The sequence below is a fragment of the Centroberyx gerrardi genome, chromosome 19, assembly GCF_048128805.1.
Source record: "Centroberyx gerrardi isolate f3 chromosome 19, fCenGer3.hap1.cur.20231027, whole genome shotgun sequence".
Classification (NCBI taxonomy): Eukaryota; Metazoa; Chordata; class Actinopteri; order Beryciformes; family Berycidae; genus Centroberyx; species Centroberyx gerrardi.
The window spans coordinates 18,362,029-18,386,401 of NC_136015.1; the positions used below are offsets into that span (position 1 = coordinate 18,362,029).

Below are 24,373 nucleotides of genomic sequence, written 5' to 3' on the forward strand. Positions count from 1 at the left end.
TCTGCTGTCTGGTGAGTTGGCCTAAACAACAATCTGCAAGAATTTATTACAGTGTTTATGGTTTATATTTAGCTTATTAATCATTTTTCTCTTATTACTCATTTGTTATTTAGTAAAGGCAAAAAGAAGACACAGCTCCCATTCATTTTTAATAGGAAATGTCTCTTTTCTTGCTTTATCCTGCTTTTTTTTTTTTTTATGTTCCTCATCATCCTCATTTATGTATAAGTAACTTGCTGTGAAATTGTGTGTCATGAGACATACATAACTCATCTGCTAGTGCCCAGAAATGGTTAAATGTTGCATTCAAGCTTTCTTAAAGTTTGAACTGCTGAAATAATTCAGGTACAGGATTTCAAAATGTAAGTACAAATGTAAGGCAGCGGGGTGATGCAGAGAGTAAGGAGTTCAACTTTGAACTGAAAGACTGGGGTTCAAACCTCTGTCATAGCTAGCGTGAAGTGTCTTGCCCCACAAATCGCTTCTTTACATTGATTTTTGCTTGTGAAACATGCACCAGCGTAAAAGAAAATGAATGATTCATGAGGCTTTGACATAAATTTCGTTTTGTTGCTTTCCAAGAATGAATCCAATAGGCGGCGTTACATATCCACAGATAGTCTAGGGGCTTCAAACCGTAACCGAAACTACTGAAGAAGAAATGCACAAGACAAGGGATTTATACATGTGTGTGTTTGATGCGTGTGTTTGTGTAACCACATGTGGGGTGTAAGTGTGTGTCGGGCCTCTGACAGCCATCACAGCCATCTGCTCCACGCCTGATGGCCGGTTTGCGGCTGCCTGTAGGAAGCCGTCCGTTCATGTGTGGAAGCTGGTGCACAGCACTGCAAGGTAAAGAGGCTGACTCCTCAAGACAGATGGAAATATGAATGGAAAGTGGACCAGTTGTATCTGGAGGTGTAAAGACCTGAGACCAATTTTGCAGCAATCAACCACACAACCATCCCCTGTGGAGATGCTACAGGGTGGCATAGTGATGTCAATAAAACAGAGAACAAACGATAGCAGAAATAGGATCAAATGAACACACAAAAAGCAATTACACGCCTGAAAGAAATTTAAGATAAGGATAGGAGGAGGAGAGGGTGAAATCCCTCTAGGATCAGGAATAAAAGATGGGACACATAGCTTGTAAAATAAATAAAACATAACGAGGAATAAAATAGGACACAGAAGTTCATAGAAGTACGTTTTGGGGAGTGATTTAAAAGCCGATATTGATTTTTCTAGCCCTACTGATTCTGTCTTTTAACAAGATACTGAATCCCAACCAGCTCTTGGGATGCAATAGTGCATTAGTTTGGCAGTGTGTGTCATGCACCATCCTGATCACACTCAACCCAAACAACTTCTGAGACACACTGAACATTTGATCGACTTGTTTACTCACGGACTGTGTTCCAGACCAGGCAGACGTGGAGAAACCCAGCTCTCTGCAGGCTTCAGTCACTACTAACTGGAATTATCTTGATCATCATCTTGATTATCTATTATTGATCACAAGTACGCAAAAGGCTGTTTGTGTGTTTATTCCATCCTTCCATCTTTGAGATCATCCATATCATAGACCTTGTTATTGCCATGTTATTCTCCCTCTACCTCCTTTCCTCACCATCTTTCTCTTTCAAAAAAATAAAGTTTGCTGTGCCTGCCAAAAGGTAAAAGGTGACAAAACTGCCTCCAGGTGCAGGAAGCTGCATAGCTAAAGCAGCCTGCTGTATAAATGTGAACGCTCTGTATTTTCCAAATGTATTTTTTGCACAATGTGTTGCAACAGGGTCACAGGTCACATGAGAGCTTGTGGCTGTATTATCCAGCTTTATTACTGGCTCCATGAAGTTTAAAGTTGTGCGGATCCATGTCAGGATATTATACAAGAGCTCTGAATAATGTTTACATGAAACAAAGAAGACATTTTCCAATTATTTTATTTACACACAATTACGTTATTTACACACATTTTCCATCTAAGCACATCATCTTTGCTTTGAACTGTGGGCAATCCTCATGCTGAACACATGCTACATATTTTTTAACCCAGATTACAGCTCCGATTCAGCCAGTCAAACTGAACTTAAACATCTAGGGAAGTTTGACCTGATTGTCCTGTGGTGTGAGAGCAGGAAAGACTCTGAAATTTACATCTCCATAACTCTAAAGTCATCAGACCTCACCGCATCATTTTGAACACGTATAGCTTTTTAACTGATGGGCGGACTAACCACTTTAAGATGGGGCCCTTCAATTGCAAAGATAAAGTTGAGCTTGTTACAGGATATATGATAAGTGTTGTGTAGGCTGTAGCAGTCACACCATCAGTGATTCTTGCATGAATCACTACTTTGGCTTGTTGGTGTGGATGCACAGAAACAGAAATACACACATTCTAATTCTGTGTGCAAAAATATGTTGAATGTTATGCAAATTAGTGTTAGCAGAAATGTCTATTGATTAGATTTGAATTACATGACCGTAAGGCTTCCTCCGATTGTTAAATGCAGCCTGGTATTGGCTGTCTAACTTCTTGTCTTTCACTGCATGTGTTTCAAAGCAGTGTTGGCAATCTAGATTTGTGTGATTTGCCACATTGTCACTTAGTATGCACACCTTTCCAACTGAATGACAGGCAATTTTGAAAAGACAAGTCCATTTTCACAGTCTGTTAGGATTTTAAAAGCCTCATAGTCGCTTCCCAGCATAAACTCAAGTTTGAAAATGACAGACTTGCTGAACGTCCATGTGGGGATTGCGACCCCACATAGATTGATTTCCCCACCGGATAGCTCAAAGCCCTGCCAGATGTAATGGCAGTGAGCTGTGAAGTCCAGGCATTTAGGCGTTTAGTTGCCTTTGTCTTCACTTGCTTTGGCCTAGGATGTTTGCTCAGTGATTGGGCGTTCTTGCTCTTCCTCTCTTATCCCTCCTCCCTGCTCCCTCTCCCTCTCCTCCTGCTCATGTAGGGAGTTCTGCCCCGTGGTTTTTCCGTGTTGCTCCTTGAGGTGGCGTCGCAGGGCGGGCTTGTGGGCGAAGCGGGCGTGGCAGTAGGCGCAGCGGTGCGGCCGCTCGCCGCTGTGCAGGTTCATGTGGTCTATCAGCGTGGACTTCTGGGTGAAGGTCTTGTAGCACAGGGGGCACTGGTGGGTCTTGCCGGCCCCGCGGTGGACGGCCATGTGTCGGGTGAGGTTGGCGGAGTGGTGGAAGTGCTTGCCGCAGCAGGGACAGGCGTACAGCAGGTGAGTGGAGCGGGAGTGGATGGCCAGCGAGTGGGCCGAGGGGAAGGTCATGCCGCAGTGCTCGCAGATCACCGGCCCCACTACACTGGAGGTGGAGCCCACCACCGCCACCGACTCGTCCCCTCCCTCATCCGTTGGGACAGTCCCCAGCCCCGAGCTTCCCTCCCCGGCTCCGCAGCTAGACTCCTCCAAGGCGAACTGAGCCATGCTGTTGGCGGCCATGGGGGTGACGTCATCTCCCTGGGCCTCCCCCATGCTGAAGTCCATCCGCGGGAGGTCAACTGAGAGGTAATTCCCCGTCTTCAGCCCTTCTTGACTGTAGTCCAGCCCGAAGCCGCCTCCCATCCCAGCGGTGGCCAGGTACCACAGGTCCTGTTGGTGGGCCATGCCCGGAGGCCTTTTCTCCTGAGACGAGACCCACTTCCTCCTCTTGAAGCCCCTCCCCCTGCCTCGCCCTCTGCCTCGGCCAACTTTCGGCTCAGACAGCCTGCGTCTGAAAGCGCGGAGCCCCTCCAGTGCGAGTCCCTCCCTCGAGAAGCCGCTGGCGACAAGATCTTCTTCTGTCGGATTCAAGCCATACTCGCCCCCTTCTCCTCCGACGATGACGCCGTCTGTTTCTGAGTAACAGGCGTCCTGAGGCCCGTCGGCGGGAGCTCCTCGTTCCTCCTCCCGGTCGCTCTTGACCCCCGCTCTCTGCTCCTCTTCAGGGATGTAGACTCGGAACACGTCGTAGTCCTCCGGCCGGGCCTCTTCCTCCTCATCTGATGCATTCACCTGTAACATAATTGGAGACTGAGAGGAATGCAATCTGATGAGTTGTCAGATATTAAGTTCATAATGGACACCAAAATTAGAATAAACAGAATGATTCACACCAGGGTGGGAATTAACAGCAGCCACTAGCACAAATGCTGGTAAATTTCTGTTGTGGCTGGACAGTTTGTCTATTCCACCACCCAGTCTGGGAGGTAACAAAACATTGCTTGGTCCTATTCTGTTCTTAAAAACAAGACGGCTGATAAAATGGTATAAGTAGCTGGTGAATCTGGGATGCCACTGTTGCCTATACACTGAATGTACAAAATATTAGGGAAATCTTCCCGACGTTGAGTTGCAGCCCCTTTCACACAATCAATTGTCTCAAAGCTTTGAAATCCTTCTGTAACTTGTCTGCTTCTCTCTCTTCTATCTAAATCTCCTTCTTTGTGATTGCTATAGATTTAATAAGGGAAATCAGTAAGGGATAATGGCTTTTACCTGGATTCACCTCATCAGTGTACATCATGAAAGGAGTAAGTGTCCCTAATATTTTGTATATTCAGTGTAGATAAAAATGTACTCTGGTCCCAATTTTCTCAATGTCTCTCTCTCTTTCACACACACACACACACACACACACACACACACACACCTTAATACATGACTCATCCAGCAGGGGACTGTCACCGTGGTGTTGATTGCTGGCCAGAGTGTGCTTGTCGGTGTTGTTCTCCTCCAGTGAGCGGCCTGCAGGGCTGTGTGGCTGCGCTGGGGAGGGGCGGCTGGTGGGGGGCGGCGTGGAGGCAGAGTGAGCGCTGCCGCTGACAATCACCGCTCTAGACTGGCTCTCGTCTGTCTTCATCTGGAGGGAGACAGGGGAAAGATAAAACAACAGCGCTATTAATAACCTGTGATGAGTGAAACGCACATCACTACAAGCTGTGACAGGTTCTTTCCTGAACCAGAAATACCCGCAGTGCTGTGAAGAACGTCTTAACAGAGAGACCTGGCATGAGATGAATTAATTCTGGAGCTCAGTGTAGAATACCTGCGTTACATATGGATGCAGTTCCTTGGGTGTCAAAGAAAAAAAGTCCTCCTTCCGTCATTACATGTGAAATAAAGAGGGTGCACTTTCTCTGACATCATTTTATGATGAAATTGGACCCCCCAAAAATACTTTCACATGCAGCCATGGAAGTAGGATAATTTCTTAGAATCCTGAAGGGACCCGGCAGGAGAACCTGTTTGTCAGCACAGTTTGTATAATCTATATTGGTTTGTCTTATCAGGCAGGGTCTTCCCAATTCATGCCTGGTTGGTAACCTAAGTATTCAAACAGAAGGTCCTAATCATTATTTTAATTGATTTAGCTGACAGGACTGTTACTTACTTACTTACTGTTTCATACTGAAGACTGAAAGTTTGACTACCTTGCATAACCAAACACATGGAAGACACACCTTTAATGTCAATTTTCCTTTCAGACTCCTATAAATTACTATGACCCACAAAAAAATCTGCGGCAAGTATTTTTCTAGCTGGAGAAAGAACATTGGCATCATTTAAAATGACTGATTTAAAAGACGGACCCTTGGTGAACTGGGGTTCCTCGGCTGCATGTACTTCTTCAGCGCTCCGCGGCATCGCTCCACGATGTGCTCCATCTGCAGGTAGCTGGCAGCCGTCAGGTAGTTGACGATCTCCTCTGGGTTGAACTGCAGCACACCGGTGTAGCAAGACTGGAGCAGATCACACACCACCGTGGAGCTATGGAGCATTGACACCTGGGGAAAAATGTGAGGAAAAACATGGACAAGCATGTTTTTTATTGCATAATTTAAGGGCATTTCTGCTTAATGAATAAGTAACGAGCCCCTGTCAGTATTCAATCACACAGAGCAGTTCAATGGTGTTTCTCAAGGCATGTGCCGGTGAAAAAGAGGCATTATGAAAGTGGATGAGTGAGAGAGGGGACATGGGATGTGTGTGTGTGTTGCCCACTGCACACCTGAAGCTTGGAGGAGGGGTTGAGGAGGAACTGGTCCCTCAGGAAAGGGGAGCAGGCAGCCAGCACCACCTTATGCCCCCTGAACATCTGGTAGTCACTGGCTACGATGGTGATGTCGCAGAAGTGCTGGCGGGACCTCAGCGAATTCATGTGCTTCAGGGTGGTGTCCCCGTGGCCGGGCAACCGGAAACACAGCATCTCCATCTTGTCTGAGGAATGTGGATGGAGGTTGGGGGGATGGTGGAGGTTAGAGTGGTGGAGGTTCAGAAAGCAGGCTTAGCAAGTTACACAGTAGGGTCAACTTTCAAAAATAGGCCAGGTTTTGAAAACTGGCTTTTCTGTATATGGCTGTTGCTCCAGATATAATCTCTTCATGACTAAAATTCTAAATAACAAGTACTTTGTTCATTCATTAACACTTTAATACATGAAGGAAGTGACCACTGATCCGCACGTGTGGCACAGGATAGTCTACATCCCAAATAATGTCACATGAGCTAGCTAACTAACGCGTTAGCTGGTAACCTAACTTGTGGATTGAGAGAGGTTGAAAGCTAGCTAACGTGTGTAGACTAGCAACGATGTTGCCAGAAAGTACCGTTAGATGGATTGGAGGAATCCGGGTGACTTGAGTAAATGGAAGCTAACTACTGATCGACTGCTAGGCCGGCCTACAAATCATGAGACGCCCAAGTCAGTCACAATACAGTTGTTTTCCTTCTGTGCTGCTGGCCTAACCTACCTGTCTGAACGCTAGCTAACGTTAGCTACTAGCTTGCTGAGATTGAAACAGGCAAACCGCTGTCTGGAATCGTCAAACTTTATCGTCACTTACCGGCGATTCCCTCTTTTTGTTGACGTGGATGACTCCTCAGCGTGTGTGTCGTGGGTGTCCTCCTCTAAAACAAGTCAGGTTTCTAGACGGTACGTGATGGTAGTTAGCTGGCAATGTCCGCTCATCCCCGCTGACACTGCCTCGGTCTCTGTTTACTTTTAGCCGTTCTGGAGCCAGCGCTTCCCGTGACAACAAATACAAACCTGCTAATTCGCAAGTTAACTGACTTTGAATCGGTTTCCGTGGGAAGGTTCTCCCAACGGTTCGTTGAAAATTGGAGTACCCACACTGACTTCTGATCAGTGATTTTCAAATCAATGAGCAAAGGGGCGGGGATCGCCTGGTGACGCAGCCCACGTACAATTACGTCGATGTTCACTGGGAAACATGTCGGCATCCGAGGAGACGACAAAGGTAGCAAACCCAAAGCATCTTAAAATGGCATGCTGATTCAATTTATGGTTAATTCACAAGTTGCAAATGCAATACCACAGCAGTTGCACGTGACATGCAAACGGCAGTGTGCCACAGTGCAAACTGCTCTCATTTGCTGTGTTTATTACTAGATAACTGCTAGCTCGTAAGCTATGCTACACTGCTAACGTAGTACGTTAACAGTTGTGTTTTAAAAGAAAATTCCAGCGTGATTGGCGTTTTTGATCATTTAATGTATGCCCTTACTGTTTTGCATGACTGTATATCGTTTCCAGCGATTTTATCACGTTATGGGATACGTTATTTGTTATTTTTCCTTCATCCTATCTTAAGTTGTTTTTCAAGGGAAATATTTTGAAAAAATATTGTCTAAATATTACGAGTTACTCGCAGTAAATAAGGGAAGAGCAATTTTAAGCAGTAATTTGGTAAAATATGGCTTTAATTTTCGTTTAATTTTACGGACTATAGCTGGCGGAAGCGTATTACTTTGGTTTGTCTGTTGGCTTGAATGGGCTGTGATTGATAGAAGGCGGGTCCTAACGTCACATCAGAGAACGTCGGCTATTGGTTGAAAGTTTTATTTTGGAGAGGAAAACGCGGAAATCGGACAAGGAGTGAATGGGAAACTTTTGCCAGTTGTAAAAAAAGAAAGAGATCTTAGCTTGTCTTGCATAGCTGAAATTAAATGACAGAAAAGGATGAGGTGTGTGGTGCCCGGATGTAAAAAACGGTTAATACAGCATTTCCATCGGTTTCCTCGTGACAAAGGCCAATGCAGGTTATGGCTTCTTGCAATCGGGCATCCCGAGTACGATACCAGCCATACTGGCCTATTCACAAAGGAAGACAAATTACGAGTGTGTAGCGAACACTTTTTGTACAGTGATTATATCGGACATACCGTTTACCATGCGAAACTGAAACCTGGAGCCGTCCCATCGGTATTCCCCTGGTCTGGGGAGACAAGGGAAAGCCTTGTCGAGTCGGGAGAGTTAATATCAGAGATACGGGTAAGAAAAAGCTTTAACTAGCAAGCTAATAAGAGAGTCTAACATTCAATAAGTTAGTAGACACACGATGATTCAGTGAAGCTAGACTTAAAACTCTAGACTCTAGAGTTTTAAGGAAAAGACACAAAATAGTCTCTAGAGACTATTTTGTGTCTTCCTGTTCGATCGCCTTTGCTGCGCCGCCTCATTTTAATATTCAGGCTCAGATTAGTACGGCAGCGCGGTGCCACCTTAAACATTGCGTTATTTTCGACCAACGTCGTGCTCGTAATCAGACATTATGAATGAGTAGGCTGCTCAGCTCCTGTATCCTGCCTCCTCTTGTTTTAAAAGCAGAAACCGGAAGCAAGACACCCACTCCTGTGGCGTCTCGGCCAATACATCCCTGATGGTCTCGGCTCCGCTCGGCTCTCGTGGCGTTCCCGAATGCGCGCATTAATATCTGACGGTGAACGGAACTTCTTTCAGAATGTAAAATACTATATTCACAGTGATGGATTACCTTTACAGACTGAGTTAGAAGAAGTCTCGGTTGTATTTTTCTATGCCGTTTGGAATTGAATGGGAGTGCATGAGCCCGAGATGTATGGTTAAACTGATTATTTAAAAAAAAAAAAAAAAAAAAATATATATATATATATATAGCATTAACTCAAATCACGCTGGAATTGTCCAAAAACTGAACAACTGAACAAAAAGGGGGCTTGCTTTGGTATTCCCTAGAAATTGCATTGGTGTCATGTGCATAGCTAAATATTGGTGTGTAAACATAATTAGGGAAGATAACGTTACCAAGTCTATTGAATAAAGTGTTGTGCTGAGCTAGTTCTATGGTTTCCACTTGCATCTCTGCTTCTACCTATCTTTGGATGCTTTGTCAAGAAAAAGGCAGCACACCACACAGTTTCTGTGCATGCTTGTCAGTTGTTGCTGCGTCCTCAGACTGGAGGTGCAATGCAGTATCATTTCCAACTGCATGAGCACAGTATGTGTACGGAAGTTCGTCCAATCACCGCATGACTGCAACAACACCCAAAGTATTGCACGCTCTTGTGGCTGCCTGAACAGTTTCTTGAGTCTGATTGTGTTCTTGCAAGAATGTGAACACATTTCTCCCCAATATCCTACAACCTTGAATATCAATCACTTGTTCATGGGATGGATAAATGTTTGATGACATGATATTTCCACATCTTGCTATTTGTTGTTTGTGTCGTTTTTCAGGAGCCTCCTGAAGGAAATGCCTCGGAAACGCAGGCAGAGTCGTTAGCTGGGCCAAGTCAAGTAAAGGAAGGTATGTCTATAGCTCATTTAAGCAGAACAGCCATATTTTGCAGATTTTAACTCCCAAGTGTTTAATACTGATTCTCATCACTGATGGAGACCTCTTAAAACATTTCCCAGGTGATGCAGCTTCCACCACAGTTGTGGTTGCCAAGGAGACGGAGCCCGTCGGTGGGATGCCGTCAACATCGTCGTCTCAGCAGCCTGGGAAAGATGTTTCCAAAGCCGGAGAGGAGAGCGAGAAACGAGTGCCTCCCTCCTCCCCACCAAACAAAGCTGCTGCGGGTGAGACTGTAATCCATTCAGATTGCATTCATAGTCTTGAATCGGTGCCATTTCTATTTCCTTATTCTGTATGTCTGTCTCAGGTTTTACAGTATGATGAACTTTATTTATCCCCAAGGGTAAATTGGGTCATTGCAGCAGTAAATAATAGGATATAGCCTAAATACATAATAATAATACAATAAATTGGAAGAATATCAAAACATAGAGCATCTTGATGATAGTAAAGACTTTCTACTGGCTAAAAAGAATTCTCATTATGATTGCTATCATAGCTACGGATAGATTTATATGTCTCTGCAGCTTACAGGTTTACAAATTGACAGTCCAGTCCATTAGCATGCAGATGTGCAAATGAGCATTGTTGGTTGTTCACATTAAAGGTGATAGATGTTGCATTTTTAAACATCCATATGTCATTGTCAAATTATTTGTGCTACCCTGCTATAATTACCATAAACAAACGAGACCTCGTAGCCTCTATCTCACACTAGTGGTATTTTATTGCTAATGTCACTCAAAATTACAACCCCTTTTCCCATAAACCCCATTGCTTCCTGTCACAAAGAGGATGTTGCTACTTGCCCCCCCCCCTAGCCCTGCCCTCTCCCTGTGTCACCCCGTGTGTTTGTTTTCTTATTTTCTTTACTGAAGAGAATAAACATATTGGAAGTAATTTTTTCCATTTTGCCAGAAACTCTGAAAGCTTTAGCTCCGTTTGCACTGGAAGAACAGCGGCCCTCTTCTTGTTTTGTATCATAAAGCAATCTCCCTTTGTGCCATAAAGCAAAACAGCAGATTTTCCACAAAATCCAACCCGGTGGTACACAATGTAACGCAGTGCAGAGGCCAGTAGAGGCTGCCACTCTTCTCAGCGATGGTCTGGTTTGTTTACGGTAATTATACTAACGTCTCAGAATGAATGTGGTAATTACTTATTGATGTTAAAATGCTACATATAGCACCTTTAAGGATTTTATTTAGTCTACAGTCCTTAATAATTGCTTATACCCCCCTCTTACAGGACATGCAGCAAAGTCCATTACATCGACATCCTCCGCTTCGCTCTCCTCCTCTCCCTCTACCTCTTCAGCGTTGTCTCCTGGCCGAGCCAAGATGAGTGTTTCTGGGCCCGGCAGCAGTAAATCAGTCCTGCCACCTGCTCCCTCCTCCTCTTCCTCTTCTTCCTCCTCCTCCTCCTCCACATCTTCCTCTTCCCCTTCTGTCTCCGCTGCCCCACCAAAGATCCACCGGGCCCGTAAGACCATGAACAGGCCCCCTCCGATGCAGGTGAGCCCATGTGATCCTCAGCAGCACTCAGCTGGAATTAGCAAGGGGTTGAATAACAAGGGCACACTGTGTAAAAAAGCAAGGGATTACTTGTTCAGATATCATGTTAGTCATTTGCTTATGTGTAACTCTTTCAAATGTAATTATCTATCACGCCCATATATTTTTATACTGTATCAAATTGTCCTGTAAAACCCTTGTATCTTAATTTTTTTTACCGAAAGTAGCCAGAAGGACTAAAACTCTAGTACTGACTTTGTTTCCTTCCTCTTCCAAAAAAAAATTCTCACTTTTATCATGAGATGCTACACGATAGAGACAAACTTTTCACTATGACACTTGCTGTGAATATCAAAACCTAATCTTGGAACGTTGCCATACAGCTCTTGATCCCTGACAGCATTAAATATTTGATGTTCCCATTTGGCTTGAGCCCTGACATTTCTACCTGTGGCTGTATTTTGTAACTGTAACTGGCATCTGACATTGCAATCGCACTTGTAGATCGTATTTCATAACTCTTGGCCCAAGTAATGCTTCTGAAAGTGCATCGTAAAATGCTAAAAGATTAAGGTTTCAGTCACTGACATCTTCACAAGTGTAATGATGGTCCGATTCTGTTGCAACCTTTTCATGACCGTTTGAGTCACTGAGTATTTGTTGTACAGATAAGCCGCGTTGAGGCGCCAATTGTACCTGTCATCCCTTCAGGACCCTCTGCCTGCCTCTCCTCAGACAGTGAAACAGGTTAGCGGCTAAATCTAATATCCATATTACCTCTAATGCTTACTCTAAAACAATAACATGGTTTTTACATAGAAACACGTTACAGCGTTTTATTGAAGTTACACCTCACATTCTGTTGTATAGTTTATATTGCGTTGCTTGCTTTGTTATTGTGACAGCGTCTCTATTTCCCAACAGCTGCAAAAAGGAGAAAACTGGGCCTATTATCTGACAGCACACCTGAGAGGGCTGAGAAAGTCCCAGACAAAGCTCAAAAGGTAATGTATACTAAGGTATGACGAGGAATCGTGTCAGGAATCAGTGTCAGCATTCCATTTGTGAATGTCACTTTTCTTTACTCACATTTCTGATTTCTTTTAAAACTCAGGTAGAAAATTTATTCCATAAAGAGGTGGAGCCTGTCGCCAAGCCAACGCCAGTGAAGAGCAGTAGTTGTCTGGGGAAATCGGAGGAGGAGGAGGCAGCTGAGCAAGTTAAAGTTTTCAGTCCGTCCACCCGAGATTCAGACAAGGTGCAAGGCTTTCATTTGCTTTTTGTCCATTGAATGTGATCACTCATAGCCAACAAACACACATTACTGAACACAATACTGTAGCGCACTCATGTGTTCATTATTGTTTTATATAAAGATGGACAGCTGTTTATGTTGTTTGTGGGCAGTATGTTAATTAGTGGCATCTCTTGTTCTCTTGTTTAATGTGTTTTCTTTTTGTTCTTCTTTGCAGTCTGAAGGTGATACGGTAGACGCAAGGCCACATGCTAAAGATATAGAGGGGTCAGTGAACATGTCAGATCATGTGAGTGGTTCAATCAATCAATTAATCTTATTAGCGTGATAGTTACTTTCTTTTATCTCAACAGATAACATAGTATTAGAGCTACACTATCCCCGTTCTTTACCTTTTAGCTCTTTAAACTCTGTCTACACCTGTGGATGTCATGGGAAATGTGGCCAAAAAGTGGTTAAAGACGTGAAATTTTAATGGTGATGTAGTGGAGCTGTCATTACAAAATCTTCTCTATTTCTTCTCTGCTTCTCCATATGTCACTCAAATAACCATCTGTAGTTCAAATGAACAGTCAAAAAGTTGCATGTGCATGTGTGTTGACCGAGAATACAGACAGTTTTTAAAAAATATATATTTTAGTCAAAACTAAACCGTTAAGAGGCCAGCATTTCCACCCTTCACCCTTTTAGATAAAGCAACATTTTTGTATTCAGCCAGAATCTCTCCCATGCAGAGTTCAGAGTCTGAAACACAGAGGGGGGTCGAGAGTAAAAACGGGACCGGTGAGTTTCCATGGCAACAGTCAGACCGGGGCAAAGAGAGAGACACCGCTGATGGGGCAGAGACGCTGGGAGGTGAGAGGCACAAAAGTAGTTTCATCCTCTGCGCTTTCCTAAAACAGTGAAATGATCCTTATTATTGTTTATTAGGTTTTAGAGTAATATCCCATGTAAATAAGCCTTTGTATCTCAGTGAATTGTGTCATATTCCAGCTCTTTTTTCACGGTCAATGCCTATGTCATTTGGTATCTGCTCTGTCCTCAGCTGTGGCAGAAGCAGCAGGTTCTCTCGGACGGTCCAGTGAGTACACAGAGGTTCCCTTGGGTGCCCTGGACATCGCTGCTGCAGACAGCCTGACACTCTCACCTCATCATGGTAGGTGTATGATGGAAATATCTCACTATAATCTGGAGCGTTCTTTATCTGGAGTCGATCTTTAGGTTGACTGTAGTATGTCGTCTCAGTTTTTCACTTGTATACGCCTTGTATTCTAAACTACCTGCTGTAGGAACGTTTTTATTTCTATTGAAAAATGTCTTTTTTGTGTCCCTCAAGAAAGCACAGCTGTCTAATCTTAGCCAGTGGACAACTTGCAGTGTCATGGTCTGTTGCAATTAAGTGTTTGGGGGCAATGGGTGTAACCCAGACAGATCTCTATTTGTTTATAGAGAATCAGCTAATAACAAACTGCACTGTAAATGTCTGTATTTGAATAATAAAATTGGCTGTACACTTGTAGCTTTGATATATAATTATTCAATCCATAGAAAAAAAAAATTGTTGGTGACCCTGACAAAACATCCTCTTTTCCAAGCATCATTTGCATTGAGACTATGAGTGTGCAGTAAAATTTTGTTATTAGAGTTCTGCTTTGCCTTGGCCAGCAACTCAACAATCCAGGAGTGTGTTCTCCTTACCTCTCACTGCCACTACATCTGTCCTGTTGTGTATTTCACTGTTTGTGTTTTTTTCTTTTTTTCTGTCTGTTAAATGGATGATTGCTTATGATGCAATACAAATTTTATGGAGAAACATACAAGTGACAATAATGTACAATGCCTCTGCAGAAGGCAGTGATGCCGGGGAGACGGAGCGGCTGGAGGAGCTTCCTCTGTGCAGCTGCAGGATGGAGGCGCCGCGCGTCGACAGCAGCAGTCACCGGGTCAGCAGGCAGTGCATGGCCACTGAGAGCATCAACGGAGAGGTTGGTGTCTGTGTTTGCTTTGCTGTTGTTTCTGCAGATAAAATGTAAATGTACAGACATGTGCTCATTTCAAATAAATTGACTGGTACCGTCATCTGCAAGAAGTGTATATTTAAAGGTAGTCAAAGGGGCAATAAGTAAGGTTTCTACTGTCCCATAGCATAAAATTACCATAATATATCTGCAGGGGTTGATAGGATGGTTGATCTATGCCAATGACGTCCCCCCCCTCCCAGAAGCAGTATTATTATTATTACAATATTTTGCATTAGTATTGGAGCTAACAATTATTTTCACTATCAGTTAATCTAGAGATCATTTTTTCGATAAATCATTTAATCTGTAAAATGACAAAAATAATGACAATTACCCGTCATTAGCAGAGCCCAAAGTGAAGCCTTAAAATGGTTTACTTAGTCTGGCCAGCAGCCAAAAAACCCCCCCAAAGTATTCATTTTATGATATGAAACGGAGAAAAGCAGCAAGTCTTAGCATTTGTGAAGCTGTAAACAGCAAATATTTGGTCATTTTACTTGATAAATTACTAAAACGATTATCAAAATTATAATTGATTAATTTTCTGTCAATAGATATATTACGTCTTCATGAGATGTTTCTGTTAGATCTCTGTGTAGGACGAGATACGTTCTATCGATGTTGTTGCAATGCCTAATGATCTACGACAGAGGTTGGTAAAAGTCATGTAATTCCCCATTAAACACTCCTCTAACTGTCATGTTTTCTCTTCTGCTGTCTTTGTCAGCTAAGGGCTTGCACCAGTACGACTATAAAGGGGGAGACCATGCGGCCGTCCAGTCGTGTTCCCCTCATGGTGCTTTGTGACAGCCATCGCTCTCACATGGTCAAACACCACTGCTGCCCTGGATGTGGATACTTCTGCATAGCGGTAAGGGTTTCTGCCACCTGTGGCCATCATTAAAATACACTCTACTCAATACAGTTTATTCAATTTGTTTCAATTCAATTCAGTTGTTCAGTTGTGCTGTTGAACATTGTTACAGGACTGTACCCAAGAACTATTCCTTATGAGTTGTATTTGAAGCTCACGTTCCCATATTTTTGCTATGGAATAAATGAAGTAATTCTAACCTTTCGTCCCTTCTTTCCCCCCTCCATATCCTGCTTTCTTCTCCTCTTTCAGGGCACGTTTCTGGAGTGCTGCCCAGACCAGCGCATCGCTCACCGTTTCCACCGGGGCTGCGTGACGGTGCTGGGCGGCGGGCGCAGCAGGGGGAACGGCGGCGGCATGCTGTTCTGTCCCCACTGCGGAGAAGACGCCTCGGAGGCCCAGGAGGTCACCATCCCCTCCTTCGCCTCGGCGACGGGCTCGGCGGCAACCGTCGTCACCATGTCGGCCTCCTCCACCACCACCCCGTCCCTGCCTCCCCCCGTCCTGACGGCGCCCTCCCTCACGGCTTCCACAGGAGGGATGAAGGACGGGACGAAGCCTGAGAGACCGGTCAGGTGAGAGGGGGAGGAGAAAGAGAGGGGATGACGGCTGGAGGAACACCAAAGATAATGCTGATCCCTCAACAGTTTTTATCTCTATTCATGTGGGGCTGGGCGATATGGGTTGAAATCAATATCATGATAATCATAAGCATTTTCCCAATATCGATATACATTGCGATATGGCTTATGTATACAAAAGTACGTTAAATAAATCAAATTAATGTTCATCCCATTGAACTGAATGGCAATGTTAGGTGTGATGTCAAACAAAGCTGAAATTTTCAAATAACATTCCTACCATAGGAATACCAGAGTTTTTAAATAAAATTTGCTTGTCATCATCAATTTAGACAGCAGATATGATTCCACTGAAGGATGATAAACGATAATATTGAATTATCACCCAGCCCTAGATTCATGTACTACATTATTTTAATCATCGACTGGTTTGACTTGATGAATCCATGTAAAAATCCTCTTCTTACCCACTCCCTCCCTCCCTCCCTGCCTGTTCCAGTGCTCGTATGCGTGGTCACGGGGTGGTAACACGGGAGGTGGAGCAGCAGCAGCCCCCCCAGCCCGTGGCCTCAGCGGGGCCCATGGCCACCGTCCCCCCGGCGGAGGAGGGAGTGGACAGCGTGGGACCCTCCCTCTGTATGCCCAACGGGAAACCCATCTGCCCCAGCGCACTTCCACCTGGACCCAGCAGGGCGGCGCTGCAGAAGGCCATTCTCACACAGGACACTGAGAGGTGGGATTTAGGATTAGGGAGGCTTTTGACTTGTCACTAATACTGGTAATACAGGTATTCAGGCTGTCAGTGTGTGAGTGATGTGGCCGATGTGGCCATTGCAGAAGTCCCACTTTGGTGAACTGCTGCTGCACTTTTTCTCTGTACCCAAGAGGAAAAGGTTACAAGGAATGGACTGATGACAGCTTGTTGAGAGATGTAGCAGTTTTTTTTAATAATGTGCCTGTCTGATCCTACTGTATAACATTCAAGAAAGACCTGTCTGCAGCAGTAATACTGGATAAACTTCCTACAAATTCCTATTTGTGATTGGCCAGGCGGAAGAAACTGAGGTTCCACCCCCGCCAGCTCTACCCTGCCGCCAAGCAAGGCGAGGCTCAGAGAGTCCTGCTTATGCTGAGTGAGTGGCAAAATGACTTTATTATGTACTGAACTTTTTCATGTGTTTGATCAAACTGCCAGTGTTGAAATAAATGGTTCTCATGATGGTGCTTCTTCTACCTTCACTGTGTATCTGTGTTTGATCGCACTTTCTGGGTTGTGTACATTGAATCTTTGGTGAGAAATGTTGACTGTATGCTCACCTCACAAGGCTAGATCATGGTAAATTGGGCCAGATTTGTATATTGAAACACTTTTTCTGTTTGTGTGTGTGTGTGTGTGTGTGTGTCTGTGTGTTCCAGTGGAGGGCATAGATCCCACGTACCAGCCTGACTCTCAGAACAAGCGCTCTGCTCTACACGCTGCGGCTCAGAGAGGCCTGCTGGAGGTCTGCTACATGCTGGTACAGGTGAGAGACTGAATACATTATTGATACCCTTTTTGTTGTATTTTATTAAGACGAGTGGATCTCAGTAGATTATTCGTTTTTTTAAGTATTTGAGCAAAGACAGGTAAAAGGAGGATAAAGAAGAGAGAGAAATAGTGCAGTATAAGATGAAATGGATTAAAACCTCTGCAGGGAAGTTTTACTAACAAGCTCACTGACACATTTCCATATTCTATATACTGAATTTGGCTTCACAGGTCTACTGCATTAGAGTAAAGATTATATTTGGATCGTGTACTTACAGGCAGGCGCTAAAGTGGACGCCCAAGACAAGACCCAGAGGACCCCTCTGTTGGAAGCGATCATCAATAACCATGTGGAGGTGGCTCGCTACCTGGTGCAGAGCGGAGCCTCTGTCTATCACGCTGTGAGTGTCTGTGACTATGTGAAAATGCAGTTAGCACATAGTAGGTACACCGACAAAAATAACAGGAATGTCATTTTCAGGTTGTTTTTTTAAGGATTTCTGTCTTTTTTGGACATACTGGGCGGGGCCTTTAAACACCACTTTGCTTCTATTCTGTCTCTCTTTCCCTCCTTCTCTTCCCCTGTTCATGTCCTCCTTCATCAGGAGGATGATGGATATACTGGTCTCCACCATGCAGCCAAGCTGGGCAGCCTGGAAATCGTCAACCTGCTGCTGGAGACCGGGCAGGTTGATATCAACGCGCAGGTAAAGGATGTCAGTATTTTAGACCAATATGTATCATTAAAGATTCTTGTTTTCTTGTTTTTCCATTACAGTTATTTCATTTACATTATTCCATTTGCATTCGTTACTGCTTTTTTCCATTGACCTGATTAAGGTTTGACTGATGGGGTTTTTGAAGGATGATACCAATACCACTAGGCCTATATTTACATTAAAGCTGCTTGTAATTGATATTTCATGCCAATATTAACTGTCTTTAAATTTGACCATTTTCATGCAAAAAATGACATGTTTGCAGTGTTCCGCCCAGAATTTAATTCTTGGCAGAGTGGAAAAGCCTCTTAAACAACATTAAGACCATGAGACACTAAAACTCTCTATTTAAACCCAGGGTAATAATCCAGGATTATGCAACATTTCACATTAGAATGAATTAATGTTAAGGGATTTCCGTGGACAACCAGTGTAGTATTGATCAATTATACAATAAATATGTAATCAAGCAAACTGCATCATATCTATCATATCAGAGGTGGACAACACTGACTGGCTGATATTCTTTTATTATTTTAATAAAAGGCCAATATATCTTTGACACATACCTGATGATAAACAACCTATATCAGCTCAGCTGTGCTGCTGCCGCTAAAGCTCTAGCCCACAAACTGCTGAAATTAACCACTGACTCTGACAACATTAATATGCCGTCTAATTCTCCTCCACGGTGTCTCCACCTCAGGACAGTGGCGGCTGGACGCCGATCATCTGGGCTGCAGAGCACAAACACGTCGACGTGATCAGAGCGCTGCTGAACAGAGGAGCTGATGTCACCATCAAGGACAAGGTCAGTTACTACCACCCAGCGTTGAATTGTGTACCAGGTCAAAAAGTGCTGTGATACCTTTATTTGAGAAATTCTCTTGTGGCAGTACTACTGCTACATCCTAGCAGACTTTCTGTTAACCCAAAAATGAAACTCCGGACACTAAGGGTGAACTTTGGCTGATTCCTTTACTGCCTGAGAAATCGCGATTAGTCTTTGTGTGTGTTTTTAACCTGCCACTCTGATCCAAGTGGTAATCAATGAAATCCTCGTTTTCTTTTTACTTTGGCGACATCTTTGGTGCTAATTGGTCATTGCTGTGTTGTTTTTGCACTGCACTTCCCAGAAATCAGTTGGCAATAAAACAGTGTGTCCGGCACTGTCACGTCTTTTCCATTGGATTTTCTGTTGGTGAAGTTTTTGTAGGTGGCGCTCTTGTTTTTATCCCCGGGTGTTTACAACAGAAAATGTAAAAGCTTTCAGAAACTAAGTACAGGTAGAATCCCTATTGTGTTATATCAGTCGGCAGTAGAGAGTGGCAAAACAGCCATTTATTTATATGACAATGTTGCAGATTATTACTTTAAAGACCCATTTCTCCATCCATCTCCTTCTTTCCCTCCAGGAGATGAATGTGTGTCTCCACTGGGCGTCGTTTGCAGGCAGTGTGGATATAGCAGAGCTGGTGCTGAACGCTGGCTGTTCCCTCGCCTCTGTTAACATGCATGGAGACACACCCCTCCACATCGCCTCCAGGGAGGGCTTCCAGGAGTGCGTTACGTGAGTGACTCTGTCCAGTCTTAACCACAAGGCTTAGCCACATGTAATGCAGTCCGATGTGTCCTTTCACTTGATGACATAGCACCCATCTACTGCTATTTTGTCTCCCTCCTAGTAAGTGTTCTGTTTAATTCAAATGGGGAGACAAAAGTATGCATGAATTTCTTGTCACTCTCCCATATTGATTGGGTTGTTAGTTCTCATCAGTTTATTTGTAGCTACATGCTGTCTCCTTATTCTCCTTATATTCTTTTTTTCTACCTGTGGTGTTTTTTTTCACCACCACAGGTAGGGTAGGGAAAATGAGATTTGGCTCTGTACTTCAATTTGTTTTACTTGAAATGAAAGACTCAATAGATCAATACACAGCAAATACTGGCCCAGTGTTTGTGGCTTGTTTGGTTCTTAGCTCAAATGAGCAAATCTGGTCTATTCTGTGTTTCCATACACAAACGGTGAATTAAAGGTACAGTTGGATTGGCCGTGACCTTTCTCTCCCTGTCACCGCCCTCTGCAGGTTGTTCCTCTCCAGAGGGGCGGATATTGACATCGTGAACAGGGAAGGAGACACGCCTCTCAGCCTGGCGCGAGCCGACACGCCGGTGTGGGTGGCGCTCCAGATCAACAGGAAGCTGCGAAGGGGGATAACCAATCGCGTGCTTCGGACAGAGAGGATCATCTGCAGGTAGGTGTGATTTGTGTGAAGCCTTGCCACGTCTTCTGTAAGAAAATCTGTATCTGAAGTAATGAATATGTAGGAGTTCATGTGGCCTTGTTATCAAGTTATGAACCTTTTCTTCTTGAGCCAGATTTCTTCTTTCTTGTTGGTTCCTATTTTTTTTGACTTGCTGGTTATATTTCAACCTCTCCCTCCCCTGTTTCAGCGACATTGCACAGGGCTACGAGAACGTCCCCATCCCCTGTGTGAACGCAGTGGACGACGAGGGCTGCCCCTCCGACTACAAATATGTCTCAGAAAACTGTGAAACTTCAGCAATGAACATAGACCGCAACATCACACACTTACAGGTAACATACATCAGTACATCAGTACATCAGTACATCAGTGTCAGTATGTCTTGACCTCACTGCTCTCTGCTAAAGAGCTCTCTTTTGTTAAACTGGCTGTCATGACTCATGATCATACAAGCTCGCTCTCTCTCTCTCTCTCTCTCTCTCTCTCTCTCTCTCTCTCTCTCTCTCTCTCGCTCTCTCTCTCTCTCTCTCTCTCTCTCTCTCTCTCTCTCTCTCTCTCTCTCTCTCTCTCTGTCAATCCCACAGACAGAGCTATGATATATTATCTGTAATGGGAAATAGATCTCAGTCTTTTCATTATCTCTCCTTCAGCACTGTGGCTGCACAGACGACTGCTCGTCTAGTAACTGCCTCTGTGGACAGCTCAGCATCCGCTGCTGGTATGACAAGGTAAATGGAAATGTTGTTTTACAAGCCACATCATCAGAGTAACCTGCTCATATGACCTTTGGAATTACATCAAGGGAGGGAACTTTTGCTAGCACTATTTCACCACTAGCTAGGATTTTTTAATACGGCCTTTGGCAAAATTGCCTTCCCTAGCATTGGGCAGCAGAGTGGTGTAGTTGGTAGACGATCCTTCAAGTATTGTATGATTTGTAACTATTAGAACAAATTTTAAAGGGGGCTATTCGAGAGGGCGTGGTAAAAAGTCAGACAGATCCATGAGGCCAGTGGCCAGAATTCATAAGTTATAGACTAATTCAGCCGTGAAACTAGAGGGGTGAAACTAATCTCACTTTGTTTTCCCTTTTTTCTGTTACCAGGACCAGCGGTTGCTTCAGGAGTTCAACAAAATTGAACCTCCACTCATATTTGAATGTAACCTGGCGTGTGCCTGCTACCGGACGTGCAAGAACAGAGTAGTACAGGCGGGCATCAAGTAAGAATCAGAAGTACAAGTCATCTAGCGTAGTGGTTCTCAAGGTTCAAGAATATGCAGGTTTTTATTTCAACCAAACACTACAGCAGCTGATTTCACTGATAAACACACCTTCAACCAGAGAGGAGGGAACTACAGTGAAATCACCTGGTTGTAGTCTTTGTTTGGAAGGAAAACCTGTACTCCCTTGGGCCTTGATGGCACATGGTTGAGAAACATTAATCTAGCACATCTTGCTGAAGGCACTATTGGCAAAACACTTACGATTAATCACAGAGCAAATCACAGATGATTAATCACACTGCAGAGAGAGACGCACATGTTGCACACAGCAGTTTCTCAGCCAAATATCCATTCAGTAGGCTATGTCCTGCATAGAAGGACAAGCATCTGCATCTCAGTTTTATACATCTAAATCCCCACAATTTCCTCTGTCCTGTCCTCAGAGTTCGTCTCCAGCTCTACAGGACGGAGAAGATGGGCTGGGGGGTTCGTGCTCTACAGGACATTCCCCAAGGAAGCTTCATCTGCGAGTAGGTGTGGCTGTGTGGTCGGTCCGCTAGGCGGACAAGCGGTTGGCTTTCAGCTGTAAAGTCAGAGGTTAATAAATGTCTACGTTTGATTCCTCTTTCTGCACAGATATGTGGGTGAGCTGATCTCTGATGCAGAGGCAGATGTCAGAGAAGACGACTCCTACCTGTTTGACCTGGACAACAAAGTAAACTTTTTTAAATAAATTTTTTGCCATTTCTGCTTTATAGAAATGGCAAACAAAACAGCAGAGTATGACAGAAGAGATGAGCGAGAGGAGATGACATGACACAAATCACTAGCCAGACCTGAACTCACAGCATGCACCCCCACAACTTTACAACTTTGAGTTTCTCGCAATGGCAAATGGTGGAATGAGTGAAAGGCCAATGGAAATATCACTTCCAACATGTCTATCTTCATTAAAGTGAAAGAACAAACTTTTGGCAAAAAAAACAAATATCCTCTTAACCTGATACCTAAACCTAATACCACCGGCGTAAGATAGAGGCTACCAATTGTGACGCTCATGGTGTCATTTGTTTACGGTAATTATACCAAGCTATCACAATTAATTTGACAATGCTACATTGATGTTTAAAAATGCTTTAAAAATGATGTCAGACCTCAGGATCTGTTTGATAAGTGATAAGTTTACAACAGAATATCGCATGCTAGCCAGCAGTGAGACATTACGCTCTATCTAACCATCTAGCTTTTCTCTCTTGTCTTCTTTCAAGGATGGGGAGGTGTATTGTATTGACGCCCGTTACTATGGCAACATCAGCCGCTTCATCAACCACCTGTGTGACCCCAACCTCATCCCGGTGCGCGTCTTCATGCTGCATCAGGACCTGAGGTTCCCCCGCATCGCCTTCTTCAGCTCCAGAGACATCCTCAGCGGCCAAGAGCTAGGGTGAGTCAAGAGTTTAGAAGTTTGTGAATGCACACTTACTTCCTTCCTTTCCTTCTTTTCTTTCCTCCTTCCTGTCCTCCCTCCTTCCATCCTATCTTTCTTTCTTTCCTTCCTTAATTCCATTTCTTTCCTTCCTTTCTTTCCAGACTCCCTTAATTCCAGGTTTCCTCCCTTACTTCCTTTATTCCCTCATCTGATTTTAATATTTTGAAGCTCTTTGAGACTGTAACTGTGATTACGGGCCAGACAAATTTGACTTGACTTGTCTGTTTCATCAGGTTTGACTATGGAGACCGCTTCTGGGACATCAAGAGCAAGTATTTCACCTGTCAGTGTGGATCAGAGAAATGCAAACACTCGGCCGAGGCCATCGCCTTGGAGCAGAGCCGGCTCGCTCGGCTGGAGGCCTGCCCAGAGTCAGGAACTGAATTTGGGATGACCATGCTAGGAAACTCTTAAACACTTTCCCCATGGAGCCTTCGGCATTAACTTCATCAGTTTTACATACACACTTTGGTAATATCACCCACAAGTACCACATTGGAAATAAGCCTTGGGGCTTTATCGTGTTATCCTGTCATTTTCTGTTTTTTGATGTATGGTGCTGTTTTGTCTACTTAAGTTGAACTGTCCATATTTTTAAATTCAGAATTGTCAAAATAAATATAAAACATAAAGTCAGTCAGCCATTATGCCACTTCAAAGTTAATGGTTATCGGTAGAGTATATGGGCCTTACATCGCTTCACACTGTGAGGGTATTATGTTTCATGGAAATAAGTGGTCTTAAGTGTATAATCCTACATACACTAAATGTTTCACTATGCTCTTTTGCCATGAGAGATGAATGTTGTGCACTAAGAGTCTGCTATCAAGTAACAGTCATACTCATTTTCTGCCTTGCCAAGAAACACAGTTCATCTTGATGCAATATGATAATGGGTGAATCTGTAGCCAAGCTGGACTCAATATGGACCTGAGGATATAGCATTCATTTTGGATGTTGCTGTCAGCTTTGTTTTGTCATTTTTATACATATTGTGTTTTTTTTTGTTTATCACATTTAGTTTAATAAATTAGCTCATGAATGGATCTTTGGGCCCATGCATTTTATGGAATCATCTGTCTTTCTTTTTTAAACCACTGATTTCTCCCCTACAACATTAAGGATGATGTGGTAGCCAGCTAGCCTCTGTTGTTGTTCACCAGACTTGAACACAACAGAGAGAGTTGGCCTCAAGCTGGCTTAGTTGACTAGGGATACTGTGATATCAGTAGCAATTCTGCATCTGTGT

At 43.9% G+C, this 24,373-nt stretch overlaps 2 protein-coding genes across 11 annotated transcripts; one reads left to right on the forward strand and one right to left on the reverse strand.

The window, feature by feature from the left end:
- Window positions 1-1,931: 1,931 nt before the first annotated feature.
- LOC139910941 (uncharacterized) lies at window positions 1,932-7,113 on the reverse strand. Of its 2 annotated transcripts, XM_071898409.2 has the most exons (5): window positions 6,860-7,113; window positions 6,025-6,233; window positions 5,606-5,800; window positions 4,666-4,875; window positions 1,932-4,046 (listed from the first exon to the last, which is right to left on the reverse strand). In XM_071898409.2, the coding sequence occupies exons 2-5, from the start codon at window positions 6,226-6,228 to the stop codon at window positions 2,892-2,894; spliced, it is 1,764 nt and encodes a 587-aa protein (XP_071754510.2). In that variant the 5' UTR covers window positions 6,229-6,233; window positions 6,860-7,113; the 3' UTR covers window positions 1,932-2,891. The 2 variants fall into 2 exon arrangements, with proteins under 2 accessions (XP_071754510.2, XP_071754511.2); XM_071898410.2 differs by lacking the exon at window positions 6,860-7,113 and having other exon boundaries at window positions 1,932-4,028; window positions 6,025-6,240.
- Window positions 7,114-7,894: 781 nt separating this feature from the next.
- On the forward strand, window positions 7,895-24,186 carry ehmt2 (euchromatic histone-lysine N-methyltransferase 2). Of its 9 annotated transcripts, none has more exons than XM_078290601.1 (28): window positions 7,895-8,307; window positions 9,532-9,601; window positions 9,712-9,876; window positions 10,901-11,166; window positions 11,835-11,913; window positions 12,091-12,185; window positions 12,281-12,424; window positions 12,639-12,710; window positions 13,156-13,276; window positions 13,467-13,577; window positions 14,270-14,406; window positions 15,170-15,313; window positions 15,569-15,891; window positions 16,397-16,630; window positions 16,948-17,030; window positions 17,314-17,420; window positions 17,704-17,826; window positions 18,031-18,141; window positions 18,851-18,955; window positions 19,560-19,714; window positions 20,232-20,399; window positions 20,599-20,743; window positions 21,062-21,139; window positions 21,517-21,632; window positions 22,079-22,165; window positions 22,272-22,350; window positions 22,904-23,079; window positions 23,358-24,186. In XM_078290601.1, exons 1-28 carry the CDS (start codon window positions 7,996-7,998, stop codon window positions 23,536-23,538), a joined length of 3,987 nt encoding a protein of 1,328 aa, XP_078146727.1. In that variant the 5' UTR covers window positions 7,895-7,995; the 3' UTR covers window positions 23,539-24,186. The 9 variants fall into 9 exon arrangements, 5 of the variants coding, with proteins under 5 accessions (XP_078146727.1, XP_071754516.2, XP_078146728.1 ...); XM_071898415.2 differs by having other exon boundaries at window positions 18,031-18,132; XM_078290602.1 differs by having other exon boundaries at window positions 12,639-12,688; window positions 13,140-13,276.
- Window positions 24,187-24,373: the final 187 nt, after the last annotated feature.